The following is a 23,212-nucleotide window of genomic DNA, read 5'->3' on the forward strand; positions in this document are numbered from 1 at the left end:
GTTGTCTATTTTTTTAATGTTTTGTTCACTGTAGTTTTATAAGACCACAGACTATAATCTGTGAGAATACCTCAGATCTAAGACCACAGGCTGTCATCTGTGAGAATACCTAGGATCTAAGACCACAGGCTATCATCTATATTAGAATACACCTCAGATTTAAGACCACATGCTGACATCTTTGAGAATACCTAGGATCTAAGACCACAGCCTATCATCTGTATGAGAATATACCTCAGATTAAAGACCAAAGGCTGTCATCTGTGAGAATACCACAGACTGTCATCTGTGTGAGAATATAACTCAGATATAAGACCACATGTGTCATCTGTGAGAATACATCAGATCTAAGACCACAGGCTATCATCTGTGTTCAGGCCTAAGACCACTGGATATTGTGTGTTAAATTATTCCACAGGCCTTATACTTAAAATCTTAAATCTGTATGAGAATATTACTGGCCAGGATCACATAAAGATTGGCTAAAATATGTATGATACATAATGACACTGGCTGATATTTTATGATCCAATAACATTTCCCTTCAATGAGAATAAAATTGTAATAAAACATGATTAAATCCAATGATATAAATTGATTTTGAAATAAATTCAAAACAAATATAAAAGTTATCCAAGTCAATTTTCAGATGAATATCATGAGCATGATTGAAAAAAAATTACTTTGTTCACAAAAAGAAAGAACATGAATATTTGTGAAACTTAAATGTTACACTAGTCTAAAAATACAACATTTCAAATTGTCAGATATTAAATGTATAAAACAAGGTACAATAAGTGCACATGAACATTGCTATAAGCAGTCTGAGAATAACATAAGGTCTGTTACATTTGAAATGAATGTCAAGTTCAATATATATATATACATATATATATATATATATAAGTGCCGGAAAAAAGTCATATATAAATAAAACAAAAAACACTGTCCACGAGTTAACTTATTTAACTATTTGCCAACCGGTTTCTCTTATGGTCATCAGGGCAAATGATGGGCAATGATCATAAGAGAAACCGGTTGGCAAATAATTAAATACCGTAAGTTAACTCATGGACTGTGTTTTTTGTTTTATAAATATATATTGTCAAGATATAATTTAACATTTTACAGATATAGGAACAATCTGTGTACAGCTTATGATAGACATCAGGCTAATTACATGCATTATAATCACTGCTAATTAAAGCTTTGATGCAAAAAAAAACCTCTCTGAGAACACACAGCTATATACTCCACAAATGCTTTTGTACAAAATCACAGCTTTAATCCGTGATAAAATATGCATAGTCAATATACTTACTCTGGAGCTAAGCTAGAATTTTTTGGGTTTTCCCAGCAAATCTGGGGGTTACATTATAACAAACAAACTTTTACAGTTAAAACTGAAAAAAAATATAAAGGCCACATTTTGACTAATCTATTGTGAATTGCAGTCAGCACCATGAAGTTATAATGGTGAAAGTTTGTGTGAAATGGGAGATAACCCAATTCGTTGGGAAAAACCCATATTGGCCGAGTTCTGGATTACTGTAACTATTTGCATTACCTTGCATTATGGACACTGTGGCTCAATTTATAACCAATGTATATTTTAACATATCATGGATACAATTTGGTCCCAGTATTTTAAAGTGACATTTTTATGCCAATCCAAGTGTAATTTTATTATGGTCAGTGAACAGGTCAAAATTAAAAAAATAACTTGACACTTTTGCCATAATTGTGATAAATTTTATATTTTACATTGAAAAAATAATCAATAATCCATGTCACCATGTGACCAACAGAAATTTCTTTAAATATCTTAAAGTTCAGAATGTATTGGTTAAATTTAATCCAAAATATTAGACATATCGATCGGCTTGTTAATTTTTTTGATAGTCTAAGTTGGGCAAGCCAATATCTTAAGTTAAAGCAACATCATATTTATAGGACTAGGTTAAAATTATGCTCAATTCTGGGGCAAAAATAGAGTGGGGCAAAAATAGAGTGGAACAGTCTTTTTATAATTAAAGAAGTTTTTTATATAGCTGCATTACCAATTATTGGTCACTCAGACACCATAATAATTGCCAATCTTTTGAAATAAATTACTAATTCAACTAGACAGTGTAAAAATGAGCATAATATCACTTCAATAATGTTAACCTTTTGCTCATATGAAATTCACGAAATGCAAGTTTATCTTTGAAATTATACTTTAAAATTATACTCTGTTTCAGAGGTTTGTGAATCTGCTGCATGTAATTATGCATAAGAAATACAGCATTTAGTACCTCTTAACCCCTGGGTCTTTCAAACGCTATTGTAATTTAAATTAATTTAAAACATGGAAAGCTGAACATCATTGACAAGAAATTACATTATAATTATACATTCTAACGTGTACAACATTAAATTTTATGGTATAACACATCTTTAACTTAAATATTGTTCTTAGACAAGCAGGTGCCCCGTTAATTGATTGATACTGAACGCACTTTGATAATAACTTCCGGTCTGTAGCAGGGAAGCTGGAAACTTTGGAAACTTTAAATTTCCGACTTTAGGCAAGCAAGTAAAGGTATATCTCTATTTTTTTCGATGCTTTTTACAAATGCAATACAATAATAATAGCCAGATAGGATTTTCTGATTGATGTATCAAAGATTTCTGTTCTTCAGGTAAAATAAAGTTTAACCTGAAGTTCTATCCGATCACAGTACACTAAATCTTCTGTTTTTCAGTTAATTGAATTGTAGCATTGTCGGAAATTCAGATTGTAATTGACTGTACCTATTTAAAGTTAGCAGACATTTAAAGCATTTTTTTACTCATATTAATTTTCTGTTTTGTTTGTATTTCTATTAATTTCGAATTAATGTTTGAATCAAATGATTGCAAACTTAGTGACGTCTTATTTTAATATGGGCATGAGAATCTCACTTCTGATGGGGTTCAAACTCAACCTACAGATAAGACGTCCCTGGTGCTGTACACTTCATCTTCACACCACTGATCCTGGTTCTATGCACTCATTGAGTTACTTCCCTTTGCTACAAAATTCAGACATTGATACATGAAGTAGGATATTCAACTCTCCCTTGTTCTGGTGCCAACATTGGTGTAGGTGTAGTAGACTTATAAATAAAATTTACTTGACTTGACTTGACACTTGAATTCTTAAATTCACACATTTATTTGAGATCTTAATTGCAGTAAATTACTAAATATCCATGTCACCTATGCCCAATAACTGCAAGGTTTGAATAGATTCTTATAATACTGACTTGGAATATGCCTATATTACATATACTTACAGTATTTGTAAAGAATGTACATGTTTGTAACAAATGTAACAAAATATGATACTTTGATAGTGTTGTAAATATCCTTATTTCACACCTTATAAAATACGACCAAAGAACTTTCAGCAGTGAACCATGTGATGTTCCAAATTAGAAATCATTATCAGATCCAGTCTTATCAATTAAATTAGCCTCATTTCCATTTCCAGATTACAGAAAATCCATATTTAATGCATTATCACACCCCATCATAACCTCATTTTCATTTTTATAGTAAAATAGTAAAAAAAATATCTAGATCAAATGCATATTGAACCTCATATAGCCTTGTTTTCATTTTCAGAGTCCAAAAAATTTATATCAAACTCGTATCATACTTCATCTTACTTCATTTCCATTTTCAAGGTCAAATTTTTTTTCATCAATTGATTATTCCTTATATTTCAAGTAACAAATTCTACGTAAAAACGAGAAAAAAAAGTAAGAAAATGTAATAGTATATCAGGCTCTGCTAACACCTCATCCAATATTGATTTGACAACTGTTTACTCGTCCAATAGAATTCAGTATTGAACTAGGCAATGTATAATAACCTTGTATCATAGTATGGAGACTTTTCTGTTGAAAATGTGTCAGGGTTAAATCGTATACATATACATGCACAGTGCGTTAACTGGAGTGCGGGTATTAGTTACCCGCACTCCAGAGCATGCCCATTGATTGGCTCATTTTTGCTGGGGTTTACATATTGTGACGGCAGAGAAAGGGAAAGCGACAGAAATGTCATATTCAGATGTTCGTTCATTGGTTCATTTTTGCCGGGGTTTCATATTGTGACAACAGGGAACGTGCTTTTATGTTTGACTATGATACAAAAGAGAAAGAACACCAAAACACTCGGCAATCTGATTAATACTCGGGGGCTAGTCTCCCCCTTGTACAAATCAGATAGCCTCGTGTTTCGGTGCTCTTTCTATTACTAATATAATTATTACTGGAAAATAAATATATTAGTGTTGGTTTTAAACCTTTAGCCTACTTGTTGCAACAGATTATACAAGTGTGACCATTCTGGACCTCTAATCATTATCTCTGTGCTGTTTGCTATTCGTCAATGCATATTTTGAAATTTTCTTGAAAAATGATATAGATCTATATATATATAAATTGTCATGTCCAGAATGGAATTATGGTGGACAATTCCCTTTAAAATACTTATTAGTGTGTTTCAGCAATAAATTTATTGGTGTTTTTCAGAGGTAAATATTTTGGTGTTTTATTGGTGTTTTTCAGCAATAAATTTATTGCTGTTTTTTCAGAGGTACATTTACTGGTGTTTTTCAGCCCTGGGGCAACTTATTGGTGCTTTTCAGCTATATATTTATTGCTGTTTTTTCAGAGGTAAATTCATTGGTGTTTTTCAGCCCTGGTTTTTTTCAGAGTAGACACTGAAGAAGAATGGAGATAGAGAGTATATCAGAGTATGATTGTGGGGATGGAAGATGTAGGGACATGTTTTGGGAGTTTGTCTACATTGTAGTTATCCCAGGGGCATTGCTATTTATTATAGTCTTCATAACTAGCGTACTGATGTGTTGTTCTGCTTGTAAGAGGTAAGGAAACTTGACTCAGGGCTCAATGCTTAAAGGCCCATTTTTGCCTTACATAATAAATTATACAATTGATTTTTTTTTCAAAAACTTTTATCTTTGATATCTTGTTATAGTTTAAAGGTAAATTTTCCTGCATAAAAATGCCCTTTACAGCAACAAGAAAAGCCCTAAAAATCTTTAAGGAGATGTGGAGAAAAATTATCCTTGACTTATATAGCTAGACTTACAGAAGAGTTAAGGCAAAATACCAACTTTTTTATGTCATTATATACCCCTTGACTTATGGATGAAATCGACTTATGGCCGCATATTTACGATAATCGTTTGCCATATAGGTGAAAGTCCATCATTTGCTTCTTTTGCTTTGTTTGCAATTGATAGATTTATGTGAATTAGTATTTTGTATGGAAGTCAGTGCTACTTTCTTCATTTGCTAAACATTTAATAAGCTCTTAATCCATTATCAAAACATTTAAAAGCATGCATGTTTGACATTTGTAAAAAATTTAAAAAAAATGGATTTCTGAGGCATAATAATGTGCATTTAACACATGTTATCTGGCAAATAACAATAATTCTCTTTCTGGGACCTTTAATTTAAGTAGCAATTTTGATTTAATTATACCCTTTTGTGAACTAAGAAAATTTCTGTTTTAAGTTTTACATGCAAGTTCTACCTATACACGCATCTTTAGGACCATAATGTTTGGTCATTTTCAAAGAGTAATAACTCTAGTGAAAGATTTGTATTGAATAATCCACCTTTGTGAATTTAGAAAATACCTTGGTAAAAGTTATTAAGGTTTTAGCATGCTAAATAACCATTTTGATTTTTTCCAATTATAAAATAAACATGTTTATTGAAGCCAAAAACTTGTAGGTGGAAAATAATGTAGTGAATTTTTACAATTATGACATTATATAAATTTTGCAGGAAAAAGCCAGACAGCTTGACTGATGAGTGAGTACCATTCATATCTTATAATACTTTACTGCACGTTTTTAATGTAGCTTTTCATTGGATAATCGTGACTTTTTATATAGATATAAATGTATCTGTCAATTTATCAAGAAATTCCAATTTTTTAAAGGAAGTTTGCTGAATATAAAGATTCTTTGCAGGTTATATGGCCGTATATAAAAAGTTATATTTGCAATTTAACCTCTGCCTAGGAGCTATGGATATACATGTATAGGCAAACAACTTTTTATATAGGGCCATGAAACTTGTCAAAAATCTTTATAACTAATAATATAAAATGTTTTTTGTCTTACATGAATATATATTTCACATCAAGTTTTAAATGACTCTTTACAGTGAAAAATTTATGTTCCCTCGTGACAGAGGTAAATGTTTTCTACGGCGGAAATAACTGCCTGTGGATGCTTAAAGACGTCTTTTCACAACTTTTCACACACACCCTTTTTTGAGGCCTCAAATGGTGAAAAAATGCTCTATTTAGACCACAAACACTTGTTTTTGTTTGAGAAATGTTGTCACTTTTTCGGCGCCATCCCATTTCAAAAAGATAATAAAGGGGTCGCCAAAGGGCAAAACGACTTATGTTAAAAGTTTTTTATGTATTTGATCAGTACATGTGCTGGGATTAACAAATAGATGTATACATTTTATTTGGATTTTAAAAGCGTTTTGAGCTCCATACCCCAAGTGTCTGTGACTTTGATTTGAAACAGCAACTAATTCATGACAGTCTAGCTGTTTAAGAACAGTTTCTAGATTTTTTGAAGCAATTATTTGAGCGATGTTGAGATAAATATGTCTGATATCTTAAGTCATTGAAATTCACACAAGCTGGTCATTAAATCACTGGTAAATTGTATTTCGAGCCAGTAAAAATTAACCAATTTATAAATTTGTGATAGTAAGACATTTTAGGTTTTACAATTTGGGCTTGTGAATTGAAATTTGTGGCGGAGTTCCTATTGATTGAAAAATTCATCATATTATCCATAACTCAATGTGAAGACCATGTGCGTATGTAAATTCGTAATTAATCAGGTGGGCAGTGATACCAAAACTGTCAACTAACAATATTTATTTTATAGCACTGGTTAGTATGTTATATTGGTGGCTTTTGAAAGTGGTTCCGAGTAGAGGACCACAGATGTTCTTCGTTATTAGTAGTATAAAAGCAAAAAAAAAGAATGAAATTGATGTTTTTGTGTCTGACATTCTGACCTTTCTGAAAAGTGGTTTATCAAAGTCACCTATAAACTGTTATGATGTTTATTAGGTCAATATTCTGTATCTAGATATATGAAGGTGCTTGCCATGGCTTGAAAATAAATCAATACTCAAAGCACCTGAGGCTTTCCCATATCAGTTACAATTATGAATATGTATAAACTTATATTATAGGCTATAATTCATGATACCTCAGGTTTTTATTGATGCTTTTTCACCATTTAAGGAATTGTGGGGTATGTCCAATTTTTAAGGTTGCTTTATTAAATTGAGATAATGAATGACCAAAAAAATGTATTAAAATGTATAAAGCTATAAATCTACTATCTGTGGTTTTTACTTAATTTTTAACAAAGGCTTATTCCTGATATTAGCTTAGAACATTGTATCTCATTAGAATTTGAAGGTAATTATTTGGATATTAAGACATGATCAGAAGAGCAGCTTAAAAATCAAGAACCAGGATCATAGTTGTAGGTTCACACTGTTCCAAAACCGAGAACTTAAATCCTGTATAACTGAATTTCTTAAATTCAATTTTTTGAAATTTGTGTCCATTTTCAAATTTAGATATATTAAGATGAAAAAACTTACTGAGTCAACTGCAAAGAACTAGACTGTGTAGATGTGCAGCCTGATTTTGCTCTACATTTGTATACTGGTGACAAAAGCTAATCACTGTTCCAGATTCAAACCAGGGTAAAGCCATTATACAAAATAGGCAGGTTAAGAAAAAAGCCAAATTGTATGCTATTGTAATGAAATTATATTATAATTACTTATATGATCAGTTTATTATATAAAAATGTGTTAATTAATGCAAATGAGAGATTTTGTGTTGTTTTTATTTAGGACACAGTTGATTGGTTATAATTCAATTCGTCGAGCATCTTTGAGTTTGCGCCAGTTATCACACAATAGGGACACACCACTGTTGTCTAGCAGAGCAAACAGAGAAGCTCGCACAGCCTCGTTAAATCTGGATAGAGACCAACGATATAGGCGAGGGGGTAGGGGAACTGCAAGTGCACCTGGAACATTGCAGAGGTATGTAACAGTAAGGAAGGGGCGTCCGTGGCCGAGTGGTTAATGTCGTTGACTTCAAACCACTTGCCCCTCACCGCTGTGGGTTCGAATCCTGACAGGGACTTTGGATCTTTTCATGTGAGGAAGCTATCCAGCTAGCATACAGTACGTCGGTGGTTCTACTCAGGTGGCCGTTCGTGCCTGAAATAATGCACGGAAGGGCATATGAGGTCTTCCTCCACGAGTAAAGCTGGAACGTCGCGAAATAAGCTATACCGTGTCAATGTGACGTAAAACCCAAAACAAACAAACAGTAAGGAAATTGTTTGAATCAGATCTAAGCTTAAGGTCACACACCTGGTAAACAACAGAGCTACCTTCGGCGGCGCCCACTATCATAAAGGTACATCAAGGGGTTGTGAGAAGAGGGATGTGCCCCTTTTGGGGCTTTGAGGGGGGGGCAGTAACCCCTCTCATTGCCAAGAAAATTTTGGACATGTGACAGGGTTAAAAATGGCCTCGGGTCAATCATAAGGTAACGTGTAACCAAGGCTGAAAAACCTTTTACTCCATTGATATGTTGTAGCACTTTGAAATCAGTTTTGATGGAAAAAAAACAATGCAAAATAGTGTTTTTTTGGCAATTTTGAGACGTCCCCCATTGCAATGGTAACAGGAAATTAAAGATTAAGCATGCTGTTACAGAGGTTATGGTCAAGTCAACATTTGTGCCAAGTTTCATCAGTACTGAAGAATTTTTCATAGTTTCATAGCAGTTTGAACTTGTAACAGGAGGCTTTTCAATGAAAACGGCCTTTTTATACGCCCGTTTGAAAAACGGGACGTATTATGGGAACGCCCCTGGCGGGCGGGCGGGCGGCGTCCAATTTTGTCCGGAGCATATCTCCTACATGTATGTAGGGATTTTAATGAAACTTCATAGAAATGTTCACCACTATAAGGAGCAGTGTCGCGCACATGAACCAGGTCTCTAGGTCAAAGGTCAAGGTCACACTTAGAGCTCATTGAAAAATGCTTGTCCGGAGCAAAACTTCCACATGTATTGAGGGATTTCAATATTACTTGGCACAAATGTTCACCATTGTGAGGCGGAGTGTCGCGCGCAAGATTCAGGTCCTTGCGGCCAAGGTCAAGGTCACACATAGAGGTCAAAGTTCAGATAAAAATATGAAGATGTGTATATGGACCATTTAGTCATCATTTATTGAGGGATTGTAACGTAAATGGTCATTATCAAGACTATGGCTGTGATACATATAATTTAGGTCAATATATGCAAGGTCAAGGTCACTAAAGATGATGAAATATCCAGATTTTGTCCGGAGCATATCTCCCACACGCATGAAGGGATTTTAATGAAATTTCATAGAAATGTTCACCATTATGAGAAGCCATGTCACGCACATGAACTAGGTCTCTAGGTCAAAGGTCAAGGTGACACTTAGAGCTCATTGAAAAATGCTTGTCCGGAGCAAAACTTCCACATGCATAGAGGGATTTCAATATAACTTGGCACAAATGTTCACCATTGTGAGGCGGAGTGTCGCGCACAAAATTCAGGTCCCTGCAGTCAAGGTCACACATAGAGGTCAAAGTTTAGATAAAAATATGAAGATGTGTATAGGGACGATTTAATCATTTATTGAGGGATTGTAACACAAATGGTCATTATCATGACTACGGCTGTGACACATGTACTTTAGGTCAATATATGCAAGGTCAAGGTCACTAAAGATGGTGAAATATCCAGATTTTGTCTGGAGCATATCTCCTACATGTATGGAAGAATTTTTATAATACTTTATGGAAATGTTCACCACCATGATATGTATTGCTCCATGCATGATCCAGGTCAAAGGTCAAGGTCACACTTAGAGCTCATTGAAAAACGCTTGTCCGGAGCAAAACTTCTACATTCATAGGGGGATTTCAATATAACTTGGCACAAATGTTCACCATTGTGAGGCTGAGTGTCGCACGCAAAATTCAGATCCTTGCGACCAAAGTCAAGGTTACACATAGAGGTCAAAGTTCAGATAAAAATTTGAAGATGTGTATAGGGACCATTTAGTCATCATTTATTGATGGATTGTAGCACAAATGGTAACTATCATGACTACAGGTGTGACACATTTAATTTAGGTTAATATTTGCAAGGTCAAGGTCACTGGAGATGATTAAATATCGAGATGTTGTCCGGAGCATATTTTCTACATGCATGGAGGATTTTTATGTTACTTTATAGAATTGTTCACCACCATGAGACGTAGTACCCTGCACATGAACCAAGTCTCTAGGTCAAAGGTGAAGGTCACAGTTAGAGCTGATAGAAATACGCTTGTCTGGAGCAAAACTTCTACATGCATAGAGGGATTTCAATATAATTTGGCACAAATGTTCATCATTATAAGGCTGAGGGCCGTGCATAAAATTCAGGTCCCTGCGACCAAGGTCAAGGTCGCATATCCTGTGCATATCTTCCCTACTGATTTGTTTTAAGGTTCATTTAACAACACAGTGCCAAGAATAAAAACTTGCTTGCTAGATAACACTTATCCATAATGCCCCCATCTCCATCTAAAGCTTTCGTAAACGGGCGTATTTTGTGACTATGGCACCCTTGTTCACAATATGCTCATGCGGTAAAGGGTTAAAGTAGCACAGAATTGTTTTTCTAACAAAAAAAAAAAGCTGAAGGCAGCTACAAAAATAACTTGGTATAAATGTGCTAGACATGATGATGACATTGCGGCTTCAAGAATCAAATCAGGGCATAGACCTCTCTTGAAAATAGTGATTCTGATCAACAAAATAGTCATTCTTGGATGGATTTTAAAATACTGAATGTTTTGGACATGATGACATTGTAACAATTGTCTGTATTGAGAATTGATAGTATTTTCCATGAGTCCATGACTTTGATATTCATTGTTAGATTTTGAAATAATTATACATACATGACATTGTGTGCCTCATTGTCTGTTCACAACAACAGGTCTTGTTGAACTGATATCTGATTTTATATTTGATATTTTCTTAGGTGTCAAGTCCATAAGGCCAAGGTCACTTAAATTATACATTTCCAAAAGCACAGAAGATAGTTTTCAGTATTATTTAAAAGTGCTCTTTTTTCCTATATAAAACTAAACAAGAAGAGGTAAATAAAGGATTTTCACTTTTTCACAGAACATAATTTTATCAGGCTAAAGATATTTTTTTCTACTTTTCGTCCATTGAGAACTATTTAACTTTATCAATCAATTTTATCAATATTATTATTGTTTTTATAGAGATAGAGATCGTCACCAGCGTCACAATAGAGATAGACAATCTGACATACCACCTCAGTATAGTACACCTCCCAGGTTTCCTTCAGCAGGGGAATTAAACACAGGCTCTGGGTAAGAATAAAAAAAATCATTTGAATTCATTTGTTTATTGAGCATTTAGAACATACATGTATTACATGTTTATCATTTTGCATGCAATGGCCATGGTATCTTACATCAAAAGAGTACTAAAGTAATTATGTAGATTGCACTACTTAATTATAAATCAATCTTTGAAAAGGAAAACATTGCTTTAGCTTCCAGAAAGTCATACCAATTTGTTGAGAGATACCCGGTAAACACTGGCTTAAGGTAGATACCACATTAGGGCTGTGTTTTGTCAGGGTAGGTGATACGATACCATTCACTATACAGAGGAGCAATACGCAAATCGGTTTGCAATACACCAGTAAATGCCTGATCAATTAAATAGTTATATTCAAAATGTTTTAACTAACGGTACAAAATTAATAACATTAGGATTTTTCCATTTTTCAGTAATTTTCTTGATAGCGAAACTTCTTGTTGCTAGCTTTACTGTAAATCTTTATTTTCGATACATAACCTGTTTCGATTACGCTGTTTATTTTAAAAAAGATATGCTGTGTAACCTGTTTCGATTACGCTGTTTATTTTAAAAAAGATATGCTGTGTAAGCTGTTTCGATTACGCTGTTTATTTTAAAAAAGATATGCTGTGTAAGCTGTTTCGATTAAGCTGTTTATTTTAAAAAAGATATGCTGTGTAAGCTGTTTCGATTAAGCTGTTTATTTTAAAAAAGATATGCTGTGTAAGCTGTTTCGATTATGCTGTTTATTTTAAAAAAAAGATATGCTGTGTAACCTGTTTCGATTATGCTGTTTATTTTAAAAAAGATATGCTGTGTAAGCTTAATGATATAGGATTAAAAGCAAGACCTGTATCAGAATTTCTCTTTCAGTTACGATAACAAAAAAAATGCGAATCTGAAGAAAAAAAAGGCACGCGAATATTTGAGTCCAAAATTCACGACAAATTCGCGATTTTGAAATTAGGATAAGGATGGGTTCCTTGTGAAAAACCTTTGTATATTTTTGCATTGGCAGCATTTAAGATTGTCTTTGTCTTCCTTACGGTAATTGAAATCTTGTTTTGGAGAGATGCAGACGCTCATTTTAGCATATTGGTGACAATATTTCTTCTCTATTTTCTCACAGTATGATGTTCCATGAATGAGAAATCAATTCATCTTGTTTTAATGATCTAATGAAAATTTATTTCTGGAATTTATAGCCTTTAATTTAGTTCAAGGAGACAGTATTATTCGTAGCGTTTTGTATTTTGAACATTGTAAAGGCACACAATAAACATAAAGTATCACAAATTTTTATGTGAGTCTTTTGTAAGAGTTATTTTTAAAATGTAGTTTATTTTGCACCAGTTTTTTTGCAAGCCATTATATTAACTTTATAGATATATCTGTGTGTTTTTAATATCCTACATCAAGATGTGTGTTATATAACAGTTGCATTGTTTAAACATTATGACATCTGCTAATTAACAAAAATAAACTTAATATATTATTTTGTGTAACTTTCATGAAATTTGTCACGGAGAAAAATATTGATAAAGGATTCTTACTACATGTTTTTAGCATGACTATTTGAAGAATAGGGAGAGCTTTTGTACTCATTGGACATCAGTGTTAGTGCCTCTGTCATACTTTGGATTAGTTTTGGTATCTCCGAAACTACTAAAGGGAATAGGTTGTAACTTCACACACTTGTTCTCTGTGACTATCAGGACCCATAACTTTGCAGTACATCTTTATGCTCCCCAAGGGTGAGCATATAGTCGCCGCTTTGTCGGTCCGTCCGTCCTTCCACTTTTCTTGTCTGGGACATAACAACAAGAGATATCAACATGAAACTTTGTCGGTAGATAGATCTTCTGGGTAGATGTGCAGTGCACAAGAACTGTAACTCTGCCTTGCCCTATTTTGAAGTTATTCCCCTCGTTCATTTTTACACTTTGACTTTGTCCGGGACTGAGCTCTAAAACTATAAAAAATATCAACATGAAACTTTGTAGGAAGATAGATCTCATTGAGTAGAAGTGCAGTGCAAAAGAACAATAACTCTGCCTTACCTAATTATAGAGTTATTGCCCTTTGTTGATTTTTACACTTTGAGCATTGTTTGGACCATAACTCTGAAACTATAAGAGATATCAACATGAAACTTTGTAGATAGATAGATTTCATTGGGTACAAGTGCAGTGCAAAAGAACCATAACTCTGCCTTGCCTTATTTTTGAATTATTGCCCTTTGTTTATTTTTACACTTTGAACTTTGTACAGGACACAACTCTGAAAGTATGATAGATATGAACAAGACACTTTGTAGGTAGATAGATCTCATTGGGTAGATGTGCTGCGACAAGAACTGTTACACTCAGCCTTGCCCAATTTTGGAGTTATTGCCCTTTGTACATATTTACATTTTGAACTTTGCAACTTTGACACTTTAAGAGATATGAACAAGAAACTTTGTAGGTAGATAGATATCATTGGGTAGATAAGCAGTGCAAAGAACAGTTACTCTGTCTTGCTTAAGTTTGGAATTATTGCACTTTGCTGTGTCAGGGACCTAACTATGAAACTACAAGAGGTATACTTTTCTGTGTCAAAAACCTATTCGGGGAGCATCACCCGGTTCAACCGGTTCTTGTTATGCTTGGGGAATAGTTCTAATTCAGTGCAAGCAAGTTCCAGAAGTAGTGCACGTAGGGGAATATGAGGCCTTTCTTAACCAGTGGAGGTCGAAAGTCGCCATATAACCATCAGACCCAACAACAACAACTAAATTTGGAAAGATATTTTTCGCATGAAATTAAGGCATTGTTGGATGTGTTATTTGAATTATATTGTATTACAAAAGATGTTAATAATGATTGTCAGATCTAGAATTTCTTTGCTCGTAGAAAATATACTATATAAGTGGATATTTCTGGGTGTCGAAAAGTTAGCCACTGTAAAATTCCAGACATTTCATGTGAGGAAATATTAGCGAATATTTCATGTGAGGAAATATTAGTGCACCGTGCAAGGGTAGAATTTAATGACAGTTTCGTTGATGTTTACGCTAGAGGAAATTTTAGCGATTTTCAATTCACAAATTTTACAAAATAATATTTCTGTATCACTAACTTTACCACTTATACAGTAGATTCAGAATGTCATGAGATTTAATGGAAATATTTTTTGTTAATGTCTTTCAGTGTAGAATATGCAGAATTAAACCATGGATTGACGGTTGCTGCTGAAGCCAGGCAAGAGAAAAAGCAAATCTTATAATGACTTGAGAGGATTTGTATAATATAATACATGTATAAATATAATGCTGCAGGACTGTGCAATACTTGATGTGTTATATGAACTATGTAGGAATAGATTATTTCTTCTCCTGCCTTTATGTTGCCATATTTCCTAAACATAAAATGATGCAAACGATTTAAATCATTACTAAACGATTAAAACCCTATTTAGAATAGCAGTTCTCTATATTTTGTTTGGGAACAATTTTATTCAATTTGTGTAAAATATTCATGTGTGTTTAATAACAGAAACATTCTATATTACAAGTCTCTCGAAATTGACCATAAAATTATGGAAATGACATAATTTTTGTCATTTTCAGAATTTTATGAAATGTTTCATTAGATATAGCTGTATACCCTTAATGATTTAAAGGTTGAACACTAAATTATATAAATATCGTTCATCATTATAATGTCTTAAAGCCGCAAAAATCCCTGCCCTGGTAGGGAGAATTTTGTAGGCGTGTTTATCAGATAAATCATGCAAGGGACGCTGTACCTGTGCTAAATTTAGCTGATGTAAACAAACACTATAGCAGACGATTACTGATCAGCAGCTCCCTTCCTAGAGTAATATTTCAAGTTTCTACTGGAAAGTTAACACTGCCACGTGTATTTGTTTACAACCTGCAGTTCATGACCCCATTTACTCCGCCCCGGGATTTTCAAATTTTTGACAGTTAACTGATTTTTTTTTCACAAAGTACATTTAAGTGAATCTTTTGTGATATTTTCTCTGCCATTTTATTTCAAATGTTGCAAAGAAGTTATACAAAAAGTTTTTAGGCAAAATACTTCTTGGTTATTTTACTATTTCAAAAAAGGGCTGTTAGATGTGAAGCATGTCAAAAATACCATGAAAATCTGCCCCAGCGCCATCTAGTGGCTTAAATAGTCAAGTTGCAGGTTTAAATGTTAAACTGGTAGCGATGGGGGGGAGGGGGGGGTTGAGAGTCACAATTATTTGGGAACTTTAACATTAAATTTGGATTTTTCAACATTTTTGTCAATTTGGAAAAGGCTAAATAACAGGCTTCATACCCTGTTGGATGAGGAACTGAAGTTCTTAACTTTTATCAGATTAGTGATGGTACAAAGTTGGTACAAGATGGTATATGACTGTATTCAGCAACAAATTTATGGAAAAATATCACTTTGTGCAGACTGGTTTGAATCAATACTGGTGATGTAGGCAATTCATTTGCTGTTAAAATAATGAAAATCCTTCCTTTTGATTTAATTATTGTATGTCACGATATCATGAATCACAATGCCAATTTAAGTCATGATATGTATTTGAATTTCATTATTTATAAATTGATTTTATCAGGAACTTGGCAAATGTGGAGTTTTTCAAACTAATCTCCTCGATACAAATAAACTTTCATAGTTATAGCTTCATGGAGCTATTGTTTTAAAATAAAATTGATACGAGTATCTTACACTTTAACATTTTTACTGCTTTATTAATATATTATAATATATAAATTGCTTTGTATTGTTTGAATTTTTTAACCTTATACAGTCAGTGCACACGATATATTAATCTCTGATAAATTTTCGGTTCATGAGAAAGATGCAGTCAGATGTGTTTTAATTTAATTTTATCTCTAAAATAATTACAAGTATACAGAGCTTTAAAGGGCATTAGGGAAAACTATGTTTTAGTAATTTGTACACAGTGTTGAAAGCTCGAGAGACTGCATAGCTCTAAGTATTTGTTACAGCTGCTACAGAGTAATGGTGGCATAATTATAGGGATAAATTCTCCTTTGTCTGTTAGTAATTTGGCCTGTTCATGGTTTTTAGCTCACCTGTCACAAAGTGACAGGGTGAGCTTTTGTGATCGCTTTTCGTCCGGCGTCCGTCCGGCGTCCGTCCGTCCGTCGTCCGTAAACTTTTACTTTAAATGACATCTCCTCATAAACCACTAAGCCAATTTCATCCAAACTTCACAGGAATGTTCCTTTGGTGGTCACCTTTAAAAATTGTTCAAAGAATTTAATTCCATGCAGAACTCTGGTTGCCATGGCAACCAAAAGAATATCTTCTTTTAAAAAACCCAAAGAGCTAGAGCTTAGATATTTGGCATGAAACATCTTCTAGTGAGTGTCTACCAAGTTTGTTCAAATAAAAGCCCTGGGGTCAAAATTGGCCCCGCCCCAGGGGGTCATTGATTTTCCCTATATGCATATAGTAAAAACTTAAAAAATCTTTTTTTAAAGAACCCATAGAGCTAGAGCTAAGATATTTAGCATGAGACATGTTCTAATGGGTGTCTACCAAGTTTGGTCAAATAAAAGCCCTGGGGTCAAAATTGGCCCCGCCCCGGGGGTCATTGATTTTCCTTATATGTGTATAGCAAAAACTTAAAAAATCTTCTTTGAAAAAACGCAAATAGCTAGAGTTTAGATATTAAGCATGAAACATCTTCTAGTGAGTGTCTACCAAGTTTGTTCAAATAAAAGCCCTGGGGTCAAAATTGGCCCCGCCCCAGGGGGTCATTGATTTTCCCTATATGCATATAGTAAAAACTTTAAAAATCTTCTTTTAAAGAACCCAAAGAGCTAGAGCTAAGATATTTAGCATGAAACATGTTCTAATGGGTGTCTACAAAGTTTGTTCAAATAAAAGCCCTGGGGTCAAAATTGGCCCTGCCCCGGGGGTCATTGATTTTCCTTATATGTGTATGGCAAAAACTTAAAAATCTTCTTTGAAAAAACCCAAATAGCTAGAGTTTAGATATTAAGAATGAAACATCTTCTAGTAAGTGTCTACAAAGTTTGTTCAAATAAAAGCCCTGGGGTTAAAACTGGCCCCGCCCCAGAGGTGTCATTGTTTTTAACTATATGTGTATAGTAAAAACTTAAAAAAATCTTCTTTTAAAAAACCCAATGAGCTAGAGGTTAGATTTTAAGCAGGAAACATCTTTTTGTTGGTGTCTACCAAGTTTGTCCAAATAAAAGCCCTTGGGTTTAAATTGGCCCTGCCAAAGGGGGGGGGGGGGAGGTCATTGTTTTTCATTATATGTGTGTAGTAAAAACTTAACATCATGAAACATCTTCTAATGGGTGTCTTCCAAGTTTGCTCAAATAAAAGCCCTGGGGTTTAAACTGGCCCCGCTCCGGGGGCCTATATACAGGTGAGCGACCTCAGGGCCATCATGGCCCTCTTGTTTGTGTTGCCAGCTACACATAAGCTGATACCGGCTACAAAGTAGCCACAACTTATAGGGATCACTTCTTTGTGTCTGTCCATCTGTCCAAATTAGTTCTCTAATATTACTTCTTTTGAGTTTTTCAGGATTGATTGAAACCTCAAGTTTTTGCACATATTTAACAGGTTTTCAGGTTGAATGATTTTTGGCTGAGTTATGGCCCTTGAATAAAAAAAAGAATTTTGGCCAGTTGTTATTTGTGTCTCTTGCTGTTCAGTTGCTTCAACGTTCAATTTGCTATCATCAGGTGACACATGTGATCACTGAAAGCTCTTGTTTAACCTTATCACAATCAGGTCTGTTAGTCACAGTCACCTTGATATTTATCAAGGACACAGTTACTATGTTTACAGCCCTGATCTTAACTTAGGTAAGTGGATATAAATCCATGTAACATTACTAAATTGTTGCCATAAATGGAGCATAAAATCATGTTTCCCAAACACATATTGTTCATTTGTTGTTAAATGTTCTAAAAAACTAATTGTTCATTATGAATTGTTTAATGTTTAGTTTGTGTGCTAAAAGTTTACTTCTTGGGCACATTCAGATGATAATATTATAGCACAATATGGTTAAAAATGCTTGGTTTTATACTATTATTCTTAAGACTGATTCATTTAATATTGATTATATATTCAGAATCCATTTTATTCTCATATATTTACAATTACTGAGGTTTTATATAGCTTGTCATTATACAATACAAGATCTTAAGATATAAACCTAATGAGATGGAAAAATCTGGAACAATCTTCCTTGGGGGAATAAATAATGAATAAAATATTGTTTCCTGGTGAATCAAATTATCTTCTTATATTGTTGCGACAAAGAAAAGATTTAATGTCGTGGAAAAATTTCTTGTAAACTAGAATATGGTACCTGAGGTCTGATTGCAACCTGGTCTGATTGTAACTTGGTCTGATTGTAACCTGGTCTGATTGTAACCTGGTCTGATTGCAACCTGGTCTGATTGTAACTTGGTCTGATTGTAACCTGGTCTGATTATAACCTGGTCTAATTGTAAGTTGGTCCAATTGTAACCTGGTCCAATTGTAACCTGGTTTGATTGTAACCTGATCTGATTGTAACTTGGTCTGATTGTAACCTGGTCTGATTGTAATTTGGTCTTGTTGTAACTTGGTCTTGTTGTAACTTGGTCTGATTGTAACTTGGTCTGATTGTAACCTGGTCTGATTGTAACCTGGTCTGATTGTAATTTGGTCTGATTGTAACTTGGTCTGATTGTAACTTGGTCTAATTGTAAGTTGGTCCAATTGTAACCTGGTCCAATTGTAACCTGGTTGGCTTGTAACCTGGTCTTATTGTAAAACATGGTAAAATTTACTATCTTTTTCAGTTATTGATAAAAAGTGAAAATAGTTCAATGCTGTGTACTACATATCACATGACTTTGTTATACAAAGTCATACCATTCCCAGGAATATTCCACGTATGAGCCAGATATAAGATATATATTCAGAGAATTGAAACCATAGAATGTTTTTGCAGGATAACGTATTCACAAAATACCTAGTTCTATTTACCAATATACAATATTGGGAAGGTTTCTTAAATGATGGCCTTGTCCTTTCTGTTCTCAAATGAGAGAATATGATACTCTGTGTATTCTGTAACAATGCCAGAGAAATATTAATCTTACTCTATGCTTGTTTATCCATTGAAGTAAATTTGAAATATAGGTCAAAATTTCAAGGAAATATATTTATCAAGGGCTTTGTTAAATGTGAAAATATTGTATAAAATTTTTTGAAAAAAATGTTTTCATATCCTTAATATGGTCATAGCTTCAAAACCTAAGGACCTGAGGTCATCTTTTTGTCATGAAGCCCATGTGGCTGAGGGGGTTAGCTATACATGTTGAGTCAGTAGAATTGCTGCCACTGTTTAATCCTGCTTGATCATTAGAGGTGACAAAACAGCTTCAAATTATTGAAGTCTTTGAATCTCTTGGCTCCAACAGGTGACGTGTTTTTGATCTCTGGTGTTGCTTTAAGTTTGTAACAACCAAGGTTAGCGGAGTTTTGGCATGTATGACCTAAACTGTTGGTGCGCTGTAAAACCAAACAAAATAGACAACAACAAATGAGCCGCGTCACGACAAAACCAACATAATGGGTTTGCGACCAGCATGGATCCAGACCAGCCTGCGCATCCGCGCAGTCTGATCAGGATCCATGCTGTTCGCTATCAGTTTCTTTACTTGTTATAGGGTCTGTAAGCGAACAGCATGGATCCTGATCAGGCTGGTCTGGATCCATGCTGGTCGCAAAGCCATTATTATGTTGGTTTTGTCATGACGCGGCTCAAATTTTTGTCATGAATATCCCTCAGTCAGTCAAAGAAATATTTTGCATACTTAAAATTCTGTCACATGTCTTGTCTGAAATTGCACTGTTTCAGTGCGACTAAATTGTGGGTACTACAAACTGTGTAATATGGTAAACTGTGATAAATATCAGTCTAGGAGTTCAAGGTATATGGGCCCAATTATTTCACTCTTTTATCAGGTCTTTACACAAGTGCATCTTGAAACTTCATGATAAACAAAATGACTGTCATTTCAAAGATATAAAACATTTGGCCCATTTGTTACGAGTATTCTTCATGTGTTTAAAAAGATAAAAAGAGTGGCAAATAAATCCTTAACCCATTACGTTATATACACGCCTTTTAACGCCTTTTTCACCCAACCTTTATGTCGCCAAGAAAATTTTGGACTTGTGAGAGGCTATAAATGACCCCAGATTGATCATAAGGTAACGTGTAACCAACGCTGAAAAGCATTTGACTCTATCTCAATCCATTGAGAAGTTGCAGCACTTTGAAATCAAATATAATGGAAAAAATCAACGCAAAATAGTGATTTTTGGCAATTTTGAGATGTCCCCTCGTTGCCATGGTAACAGAAAATTTAAGCCTGAGCATGTTGTTGCAAGGGCAATGGTCCAGTCAACATTTGTGCCAAGTTTGATTAGTGTTGAAGCAGTTTTTATAGTATTATAGCAATTTGAACTTGTAACGGGAGACTTTTCAATGAAAACAGCCATTTTTCACAAAATGCTCATGAAGTAATGGGTTAAGGTAGAACGCGACACTTTGCGGACTTTCGAGTAGCGTCTTGAAAATTGGCATGCACAAAGTGGACCATATTTCTGATTAGGTTCCGTTGATTTTATTTCAAAATTTTCAGCCATTTTTTGTACACACGGCGTCAAAGTTGACCATCAAAGCCCGTTTTTGAACATGACGTTGTTGAGTATCCTTGGCAACTGTTACGGGTATTTCAACGCCATTGGTGGACAAAATATCTTAAATTCTACAGCATTCGACGGAAATTATTTTTTGGTTGGGTTTGGTTGGTTGGTTTTCACACCATTTTAAGTTTTTGGTCATATCTCGGTGGTGGACCAATATTACTGGCTTTCCTGGATAATTAACCAGTATTCAACAAATGTTACAGACTACTTATCCCATAATATTTATTAATCAGCAGTAAAGACACAAACAACCAATAGACTCCATATCAGAGATTAGTTGTCACAGAGAAATTACACACTGACAGGAATAGAACCTGCAATCCGTGGATTACTTCTCCGATGCTCTTCTTAATGAGCAAAACAGGAGGGGCCACAAATTCCTCAAAGGAGAGATGGACATAACATAATAACATCCTTCTGGGGGTATTTATATATATAAAGTATTGATAGATATTTATTTCAGAGGCTTCCCTGGTCGAGTGCTTGAGGCTGTAGACTTTAAACCACTTGCCTTTACTACTGCGGGTTCGATTTCCAACAGGGTTTTAGATTCTTCCATTTGAGGGAAGCTATCGACCTAGTTTATGAAACTTCAGTACTGCTACTCAGGTGCTTGTTTGTGCCTAAAATAATGCACAAATGAGACACATGAGGTCTTCCTCCATCAGTAAAGCTGTTAAAGACGCCATGACATATACTTTTTTTTTTTTAGCTGGCAAAAAAACAACAACAACTTGTTATCTACTACAATACCCACATTTTAATGATAACAATTTCATCAGATGACAATATTTGAGCAAGTCTACAATCTACAGGAACAAGGACTATCTCAGTAACAGTCAAAATGTTTTAGAAACATTGACAAATAAATATTTATATCATTACATAACCGTATTTATATGTATATATATAACAATGATATAATAATGAAATGTTATCAAAGTTTAAGCAACACCGGATGGCATTCACTGAATTAAGATAAAATTGAGGCAACATTTTTTCGTTCTTGTTTTTATATATCATTTAAGAGCACTTGTACTTTTAGCAATTGTTAACAGAGTTAAGGTTCTTCATCCATCATTAGCTCCTGATAATTTTGTACAATTTGTCACTTTTTCGAACAAATATACACATACCTGTACATATATATATATATATTCCATGTGAAGTCTGTAAATTAATTTTGGCACTTTCAAAAACACATATTATATGAGGTAAATGTTATGCCTGCCTGTAAAATCACCTTTTGCAGAAACAAATGATAAAGTCTCCTCACATTTTTGTAAACCAACATACAGTACATTAAGCCTTTTAGCATTTCAGAACCAAACAAATGTATTATGGTAAGCGACCAAATTGACAGAAGTCACATGGGCTAATGCTGGATGAAATACAATAAATTTAGCTTTAATAATGTTAAACAATATATGCTTCAAAAATAAAAAGATTAAAATTTTAAGGAAAAAAATGCACATAGTCACTTAACTTTTACAACTAAATGTAACTGTTCTGAATTTCTATTTCAAAAGACATTAAAACAGTCTTTCTATTCATGTTTTAAAATAGTTTCTTTTTCCTTACACTTCAATTTTGATACAAGATTAATTTCGATACTGATGCCACAATTTCACAAATAACACCATACAAAAGCATCACATACAAAATGTACATTAAGCCTTAGAAAAATGACTTTTTTTACCTTTCCATTAGAAAGGCCAAACATGAGTTATAAACTGTTTAAATAATAGATTTAAAGCATGTTTGAGGCTGATCAGTTGAAGAAGTGAGGGCTGAATGTAAAGTTATTGGTCATAAAAATAGCAACATGTAAACAGTAGTATTTTGACTTCCATA

At 34.0% G+C, this 23,212-nt stretch overlaps 1 protein-coding gene across 3 annotated transcripts; it reads left to right on the top strand.

Annotated features, from left to right (window-relative positions):
* Nucleotides 1-2,439: 2,439 nt before the first annotated feature.
* Nucleotides 2,440-14,949, top strand: LOC132749420 (uncharacterized). Of its 3 annotated transcripts, none has more exons than XM_060739149.1 (6): nt 2,440-2,584; nt 4,749-4,921; nt 5,856-5,882; nt 7,980-8,174; nt 11,465-11,575; nt 14,762-14,949. In XM_060739149.1, the coding sequence occupies exons 2-6, from the start codon at nt 4,767-4,769 to the stop codon at nt 14,835-14,837; spliced, it is 564 nt and encodes a 187-aa protein (XP_060595132.1). In that variant the 5' UTR covers nt 2,440-2,584; nt 4,749-4,766; the 3' UTR covers nt 14,838-14,949. The 3 variants fall into 3 exon arrangements, with proteins under 3 accessions (XP_060595132.1, XP_060595133.1, XP_060595134.1); XM_060739150.1 differs by having other exon boundaries at nt 2,461-2,584; nt 4,733-4,921; XM_060739151.1 differs by lacking the exon at nt 2,440-2,584 and adding an exon at nt 3,103-3,126.
* The last annotated feature ends 8,263 nt before the right edge of the window (nt 14,950-23,212 follow it).

Source organism: Ruditapes philippinarum, unplaced genomic scaffold (assembly GCF_026571515.1).
Source record: "Ruditapes philippinarum isolate M1 unplaced genomic scaffold, ASM2657151v2 ctg5081_1_1_1_1, whole genome shotgun sequence".
NCBI lineage: Eukaryota > Metazoa > Mollusca > Bivalvia > Venerida > Veneridae > Ruditapes > Ruditapes philippinarum.